The sequence below is a fragment of the Octopus bimaculoides genome, chromosome 9 (assembly GCF_001194135.2).
Source record: "Octopus bimaculoides isolate UCB-OBI-ISO-001 chromosome 9, ASM119413v2, whole genome shotgun sequence".
Classification (NCBI taxonomy): Eukaryota; Metazoa; Mollusca; class Cephalopoda; order Octopoda; family Octopodidae; genus Octopus; species Octopus bimaculoides.
Window position 1 is genome coordinate 74972218 of NC_068989.1, and position 9224 is coordinate 74981441.

The 9224-nt window shown below is 40.7% G+C and overlaps 1 protein-coding gene across 1 annotated transcript in view; it reads left to right on the plus strand.

Moving 5' to 3' along the window:
- The window catches only part of LOC128248762 (uncharacterized), a 31898-nt gene that overhangs the window by 6296 nt on the left and 16378 nt on the right, over nt 1–9224 (plus strand). The window contains exons 2-4 of the mRNA XM_052970928.1: nt 583–971; nt 1454–1689; nt 4336–4453. Of these exons, the coding sequence (XP_052826888.1) occupies nt 583–971; nt 1454–1689; nt 4336–4453 (743 nt within the window). The remainder of the gene's footprint in view (nt 1–582; nt 972–1453; nt 1690–4335; nt 4454–9224) is intronic.

Genomic DNA, 9224 nt, shown 5'->3' on the forward strand with positions numbered 1-9224 from the left:
GGCAGGAGCCTTTTCGGTGAAAAATATTCTTAAAATTGTTATTATTTTCAGAGGAAAAAATGAGTGATTTAAGGGAGACTTAGCTGTCGTTTCTAGCACACCCTAAGACAACCCTCCTCGTTTCTTTCTCACTGTCGAATGTATTGAAATTTTTCAATATGTTTCTCCCCATAAATACATTTATATGCTATAAAATAAATGTGAAAAATTATGATTATTTTGAAACCTCACTCTCTGCCCCCGATTGTTTCTGTTTCTAATTTAAAACATTGGAGAGCCTGATAAGGTCCTTTTGTCACATATTTCAACTGCTAAAGGCAAATACACTGCAGTTACCGTGGAGAAAAATCTCTCTTATGGTAAAAAGGTGTGAAAACACCCAGCTTGTTCAGTGTCGCCATCTCTCAGGAATCTCAAACATCGATGGTTCGAGTTTTTTTTACTCTTGTCAAGAGATGTACTTAGGAGAGGCAACTCTGAACGAACTTGATAAAGGCTACGTTCCATCTGGAACACACAAGACTACAAAAGTCATCAGTGCCTACGCGCATTAATATTTTGCCTTTGAAAACTGTTGAAAAGCAGACTGAGCTCTCTATCAAGTTGGACACTGCGCTCAACACTGTCGATATCAAGGATGACACAGAATTATCTTGGAAGGTTATGCGTGATGCAATCCACTCTGCATCTGTAGAGGTTCTTGGACTTCCTGTTTGTAGATATCAAGATTGGTTCAACGATAACAACACAGATGTCCAACAGTTGATAGATAAAATGCACAGCTCTCAGAGAACTTGGATAAATGATAAGAGCTCATCCAGAAAAAAGAATGCCTACAAGAAATGCAGAGGCCAGGTCCAACATTCTCGGAGACAGATGAAGGAGGCTTGGTGGTCTTTCAAGGCTACTGAACTCCAAGAAACTACAGACAGAAAGGATTCTAAAGCCTTTTATGATGGCCTCAAGAAAGTGTATGGTCCTCAAGAGCACAGTGTTACTCCTATATTTTTCATCGAATAGAGAGACACTCCTGACAAATCTGACATCTTGAAATGATGGAAAGATCGCCTTGAAGCCGTGTTGAACTCCACCTCAGTCACTATTGACGACGTCATAATGTCTACTCCACAGCACACAGTAATAGCGGAACTGTCTCTGGAGTCAACTTTTCTGGAAGTGGTAAATTCTATTAAACAGATCTCCTCTAGTAAAGCACCTGGCAGGGATGCTACCCCTTCTGAAATTTACAAACATGGTGGACAGAAGCGTTTTAAGGAACTGCATGACCTCTTCATAAACATCTGAAAGGTAGGCCATGTACAACAGGATTCAAGAATGCCTCAATTCAACATCTGTGTAAGGCAAAAAGCAACAGAAGTGTCTGTGATAATCATCGTAGAATATCGCTTTTGTCTATTGCTGATTAGATTGTTGCTCGACTCATTCTTGACAGGATCATCAAAGACGTTGTAAATGATATCTATCCAGAATCACAGTGCGGGTTTCGCTCTGGTCGTGGCACTATCGACATGATCTTCTCCCTCCGACAGGTCATGGAGAAGACACGTGCGAAAAATCAAGAGTTGTTCTTGATATTCGTTGACCATACTAAGACCTTCGACACTATTAACCAGCAAGCACTATGGAAAGTTCTGAAAAAGCTTGGTATACCTGACAAGATGTTGAATGGTATCATCTCCTTCATCCAAATGAACTGAGACAACGTTGACTTTAGTATTCTGTCCAGCAATCTGGAGAAAATTTTGTTTTGAACTCATAACCTGACTTAATTGTATGGTTTATATATTCACCCATCCTAAATCATTTTGTTAAGGAATATGTATAGAGTGAAACACAGGAAAAAATAAATGGGATATCTGTAACGTTTGGGTAGGGAAGGCTACTGTTTTTCGATGAACATCAGCAATGAGAACTTTGTGGAATACACACTGTGGAGAACTAAAGCTGATTCGAGTATGCATTATAAAAGGTAAATTAATCTTATTAAATACCATTATTCAACACAGTTCGCTAATTCTTATATCCTTTCAGATCACTTCCTCGAATAATCTTTATAGATAATCTTTTGAAATCTATCCCATTTTTTACTCGTGAAAGCTGCTATTAGTGTGGCATCTTCCATTAATTATTATCCTCTGTTGTGTTTGTTTGGTCTCTATACATTTAATAACGCATTGATTTTATTAACAGTGATTTATTTATGGTACATTATATTTTGTTTCATACATTGTGCACTATACACATACATACATATATAGAGTGGGGAGCGATACAGAAGAGCACAATTAGACTTGACGTATACATATATACATATACATGTGTGTGTGCGCGCACGTGTGTGTGTTTATATACAGCTACACATAGACTCATATACCTACTGGTATTCAGAGAAATAAGCTCACACACACATACACACCCACATACATACATACATACATACATACATACACACACACACACACACACATATATATATATATATATATATATATATATATATATAGAGAGAGAGAGAGAGAGAGAGAGAGAGAGAGAGAGATAAAACACGATTTATTCGTGATGAGAGTTGTTCGAAAACCGAGATGCTACTGTATTAAATGAATATGAGAAAGACGGGAGATAAAGTTCGATTTATGCGTGATCAGAGTTGTTCGAAAACCAAGGTTCTACTGTATATATTTACATGGAGCATAAAAAATATAGAATACTACAAAGAGAATACATAATTTCTTAACTCGACAGCTGTTTCAGGACCACCAGTGGTGCTCCTTTTCACTAAATTGGCCTCATCATTACCTTCCCCTTTTTGACTGTTTACTGGTTGCATACCCAAGTCTTTTGCACATTTCATCTGAAAATTATGAATATCACGATTATTACACAAATCCGAATTTCCTGAAACAGCTGTCGAGTTAAGAAATTATATATTCTCTTCTGAGTATCTTCTATTTTTTGTTCCTTATAGAAATATGTTTGTATGTATGTATAAATGTGTGTGTGTGTGTGTGTGTGTGTGTGTGTGTGTGTGTGTGTGTACATGTATGTGTGTATGTATATGTTTATTTTTGAAATCATGTAGTTATATGTGTCTGTATGAAGTTGCATAATACATACATACACATATATATATATATATATATATATATATATATATGGGAGAATTTACGAAAAAAACAACAGACGAAGACAGGTGGTGTAAACAATAAATGGATGTATTAGTTTAACGCTCAGGAATAGAGAAAGTCTTTGATGTTTCGAGCTACGCTCTTCAACTGAAAGGAACACAGAAAGAAATAAGGAGAGAAACAAGGAGAAAAAATATATAAATGTAGTGGTCAGCGATCTACGAAAGAAAAAGGCGCTCAAGACATTTACTAGGAGTTACATGCAATAATATTTAAACCAGTCTGATTCGGGTTTATGCAACTTAAAGTTTCGCGAGCTCCCAGCAAAAACCTGTCTCGTTCATGCTTGAATTACCGAAAGAGACACAGGTAATCCAATATGGCTATTGGAAAGTGGGCTGCTATTAGTCCAGGTGAGTCACATGGTATTGTCAGAATAAGATCAGCGATTCAGCAACAGCTGTTCCATTAGAAAAGGGAGTTTCTAACGGGGTGAGAATGGAAGACCCGGATGAGGATGAGTACAAGTACCTTAGGATCCTGGAGCTGGACAATACCTTGCACAAACAAATGAAAGACAAGGTCATCACTCCATATCTGGAGCGCCTCAAACTTCTCTTGAAATCAAAACTCAACTCAAGGAACCTTGTGACTATCATCAACATATGGACTGTTGCTGTAGTTCGTTATAATGCACCCATCCTGAAATTAGACACAAGTGGAGATCAACCAACTCGATTGCACTACCTAAAAGACAATGACAGTGCATGTCTAACGTTATCATTTATAGTGTTTTTAGTATCAACTGATGGTCTACCTTCATAGGGTTCTGTGTACCTAGTTTGCTGGTTTGAGTTAGTGATTTCAGAGCATTTTTGCGTGTGAGTATAAGTGAGTGTGTGTTATACTGAGCTGACTTTTGACTGATCTAACTATTTTACCAATTTTGCTGTCAGTTAGTCTTCTATTTTTTAGGATATCACGTCTCACAGCTCCTAGTTTATTACTGTCCATCTGTCCATGTACAGCTTGCTATGCGGGGTTTTGCACCTCCAGATATTGTAGGTCTTTTTTTTTTGCGTGTGGCTGATGTTTCTGGGTTTAGTGTTGAATAATAATAAGCATGCATAACCTTGATATATTCCTCTTTAATCCATTTCTGTCTTGTATTTCTGTTTCTTTGAGATAGGTTTGGTAGTTGATCCTGAGCGTCAGTTCCGGGAATATCCCTGGTTTAACTTGCTACAGGTTCTTGACGAAGTTGGTCCTGATTTAAAGACTTTTCGAGCTCAGTGTCAGAACCTAAGGTCACTAACGAACCCGTTCTCTGAACGATACGGGTTCTAGGAGGTATTTCCATGGTCGGTATCCAAGGCCGTGCTATAAGCACATGGGGTTAACCAGTTGTCTGGGTCCTTGGGTAAGGTTCAGAGGTCCCAGGCATCATCATTTTCCAGGGGAGGGATTTATTTTATGAAGTTTTAAATTAGTTCATGTCATGACCTGCCAAAGAGAGGCAGATATTGAATTGACAGCCAGAGGGAGACAGTGACAGGGAGACGAAAGACAGAACTATCATACAGTCTCCAACTAGCATTAGCTCCGAGCTATTTCCATTAGGATGGTGATGGCGTTGGCGGCGGCGGTGGTAGAAGTGGTAATGGGATTGTATATGTTCTGTCAGCAGGATGTAAACGCTGTCGCATGTGCGTTTGTCCCCAGTCAAATCACTGAGTAGTAGTAGTAGTAGTAGTAGTAGTAGTAGTAGTAGTAGTAGTAGTAGTAGTAGTGGCAACAGCAGCAGCAGCAGTAGTAGTAATAGTAGTAGTAGTGTGATCAGGAAGTAAGAGAAGCGTCACACCCTTGCGGTCAGCAAAGGTCAAATGTGTATACTACTATTATTATTATTGTTATTTCTTTTAATCACAGGTTTTGTTGGAGCTCCTGGAGTCTTGCCTGTGTAGCGGGCTGGCTGCCTGCAGCCTACGGTACCATGCTATCTGTTCTTTTCAACTATCTAATACTTTCCCGATTATTCTGGTCGTGCCAAAGATGCAAACCTTTTGTAACCGCTCTACTGGACACTCTCTTCCGATCTCTTTTATATTCCTCTTGATGCCTTCTGATACCGTCCCCAAAGACCCAACAACAATTGGCACTTCTTCACCTTCTTCGTTTCCCATAGCCGGGTTATTCCGTACTTAAGAGGAATGTATATATCTTTTTTTTCTTTTTTGCCTTCCCTCTTGACTATTCGTGGGTCAATGGGGTACGCAACATCAATTATATAGTGATCAATTATATATGTGATGATATATAACATCAATTATATATGTGATGCACCTTGTCACCCAATGTTTTTCCATGGTTCTATTGTCCCACATGCATCAATTTCGTATATAAATTTTACAGGTAAACAATGTACTTTTCTGGAAAATGGGAAAATTTGTGAAAACTGAGTGGTGAAGATCTAGACGTGAAGGTAAAAATTGGATTCCAGTTTTGGATAGGACGTATGAAAAAACAAATCAATTAAAAACGGCCTAACAACAAAATACCTGTTGGATTGTGTAATAGAAGAGCCCATGGTGCTGTGCAGCGGAATTAAATCCGAAGCCACTTGGTGGCGAAACGATATACATAGGATGGAGAAGTGGAAGAACCAGTACAGAGCCATGCTAAATGTTTGTAATCCTTTGTTACGTTCCTTTCTGTTTGTATTTAAATCAGTATTGAATACTTGTACAGAACGAAATGGAGTTCCGAAGTTGGTTCCATTGACGATAATTCCCTCTACAATAATCTTTTCTACTATAGGTACAAGGCCTGAGATTTTAGTGAAAGGGACTAGTCGATTATATCGACGCCAGTGTTTCATTGGTACTTCATTTATCGACCCCAAAATGATGAAAGGCAAAGTTGACATCGGCGGAATTTGAACTCGGAACGTAGCAACAGACGAGATGCCGCTAAGCACTTCGCCCGGCGTGCTAGCGATTCTGCCAGCTCGTCGCCTTATTTCCTTCTACTAGAAGCACAATGCCTCAAATTTGAGGGAAGGGATTAAGTCGATTACGTCGACCCTAGTGCGTAACTGGTACTTGTTTAATCGACTCCGAAAGGATGAAAAGCTAAGTCAACCCCGGCGGAATTTGAACTCAGAACGTAGCAACAGACGAGATGCCGCTAAGCACTTCGCCCGGCGTGCTAGCGATTCTGCCAGCTCGCTGCCTTATTTCCCGCTCTACACAAATGAAAACATTTCATCTTAAGTTCGAAGTACTAATGTCTTTTGGAAAGATATAAATGCCATCTTTTATAATTTCTGCTATATAGGTAGCGTGGAGACGCAATGGCCCAGTGGTTAGGGCAGCGGACTCGCGATCATAGGATCACGGTTTCGATTCCCAGACCGGGCGTTGTGAGTGTTTATTGAGCGAAAACATCTAAAGCTCCACGAGGCTCCGGCAGGGGATGGTGGCGAACCCTGCTGTACTCTTTCACCACAACTTTCTCTCACTCTTACTCCCTGTTTCTGTTGTGCCTGTAATTCAAAGGGTCAGCCTTGTCACACTCTGTGTCACGCTGAATCTTCCCGAGAACTACGTTAAGGGTACACGTGTCTGTGGAGTGCTCAGCCACTTGCACGTTAATTTCACGAGCAGGCTGTTTCGTTGATCGGATCAACTGGAACCCTCGTCGTGGTAAGCGACGGAGTGCCAACAACAAATATAAATAGCAAGCTTTGATTACAGTTAAAAGAAAAAAAAATCCATAGAGTTCAAGTGGCTATTAGTATAGAGTCAGATGTAGTAAATACGGAGAACTCTGCAGCCTAGTTTCGATTCCCAATAGAAAGCGTTTTATTTCACTCACGTCATTAATGCCCTCAGAAAATGACTTACCTGTTTACCTAAGTCTATCAATTTAGGGACTGCGTTATGTTAAACAGAGAATAAAACAAAACAAGAAAATAAATCGATATCTATATCAATCGTTAAACCTTGCATTAACATCTGTCACCCTGCTTCAATAATTACTTTTGCATCAATCGATCAATGTGTTTATCTTCACATTCATGTATCATGTTGTCCACCCATTGTCACGAACGTAATGATTTCCGATAGGACTTAAGTAATATAGATGTGTCTTTGTATGTATGTTTGTATGCATGCATGCATGCATGCATATATGTATATATATATGTGCATGAGTGTGCATGCGTATATGTATGTTTGTATAAGTGTATGTGTATGCATATGTATACATATATATATATGTATGTATGTATGTATATATTAATGTATGTATGCATGTACGTATGTCTCTATGCGTGTATGCTTCAGTGAATGCTTGTACGTGTGTGTGTGTGTGTGTGTGTGTGTGTGTGTGTGTGCTTATATGTATGTCCAAGGTATGACTATAGCATCCGTTATTGGAACTCTGGCTCTGGAATTTCAGGGTTTTGAGAAATGTGAGAGCATCTCTTAGCCACTATTTTTCCCGGCTCTAATCTGACTCAGAGTAGTAGCACTCATCAGGGGTCATAGCTATGGGTTGACTAGCACATGTGACAATTCATCTGAGCATGAGGACGCAGAAATACCCTTGGTTGGCTGGTTGGTTGGTTGGTTGGCTGGCTGGTATCAGGTGACACAGTAGAACCGCTATAAGTGAGGGACCTATTGCCGTTATCACAGCATCCTTCCAGTAGAGGGACATTCTGATGTAAAACCTGCGGTTTCACGTGATTACAGGTCATCTCGTTCTGCATGTCACTAGGCGCTAACTAGGATGACTCAGAAAGTGATTCTCGTGTTATACAATCATTTATAAACATAATCTAACGACATACAGATGTCTCTTTATGGTGACCTCACCTGTCATCCCATCTACTGAAAGTCCATTGGAATAGAAGAGTTGCGATGAATGCAGATCTAACCAGCTGGAGAATGTCTTTGTCCTCATTCCTTTCGACCACGTCCACCAGACGACCTCTTTCACCACAGCAAAGGAAAACTGCCTTGCCTGCCCGATTAAAGGAGGGCAGTGGGGCAGCCATCACTACTGACTCAGCCGACAGACGGATCCGTTCCACATGTGACGGCAGCTGTTCGACATAACTCCACAAGTCAGCAATGTCCGGACACTGAACGAGGGCGTACAGAACGGCTTCGTCGCTTTGCGCGCACCTCCCACAAGCCCGTCTGACAGCACATCCATGCCTGTAGAATTAATCTCGAACCGGTAGTGCCTCCACCCCAACCCCGGTAGCACTGCCAGGCCAAAGACATCTGGAAACTATCCATAGTAGTCCTTGACCGAAAGTCCTCCGGAACAAACTAGCTAGCTCATTTTCATCGACGCCTAGGTTCTTCACGAGAACATCGTCGCATTTCTCTGCTACTAATTCTTTATATATAGTTAAAGTGGATCTTATTACTCGACTGGTAGAAGACAGTAAGCGCCTGATTCAAGGTGCCAGGCGCCCAGTCTCGGTTTATCTTTCACCCAGGACTGCGGCTCTGTCAAAGAGATGAGCTGCAGAAAGAAGTGTCTCATGAACGGAGCCTACACACGTTCACCGTCCAGAAATCGTTGCAGGGGGCGCAACTTGAATCCGTTTCTGCACATCAAAAGCCATGGCATACCTAAGCCGCCACACAGAGGGAGCTGATAATCAAGTAGTAACTGGGGCAAGGCACGATGGTCAGGTGATAAATTATACAGATGTGTAGTCGATTAAATCAAGCCCAATCAGTAATGAAGTGGTAATTATTTTAATCAACGTTGAATTGATGACAATCGCAGTCACCAGTAACAAAAGAGTACATGGTGTTTCGTCCAATATACAATTGTTCATGTCATGATATTACATAACAGGCGTAGGAGTGGCTGTGCGGTAAGTAGCTTGCTTACGAACCACATGGTTCCGGGTTCAGTCCCACTACGTGGCACCTTGGGCAAGTGTCTTCTATTATAGCCTCGGGCCGACCAAAGCCTTGTGAGTGGATTTGGTAGACGGAAACTGAAAGAAGCCCGTCGTGTGTGTTTGTGTGTGTGTGTGTGTGTGTGTGT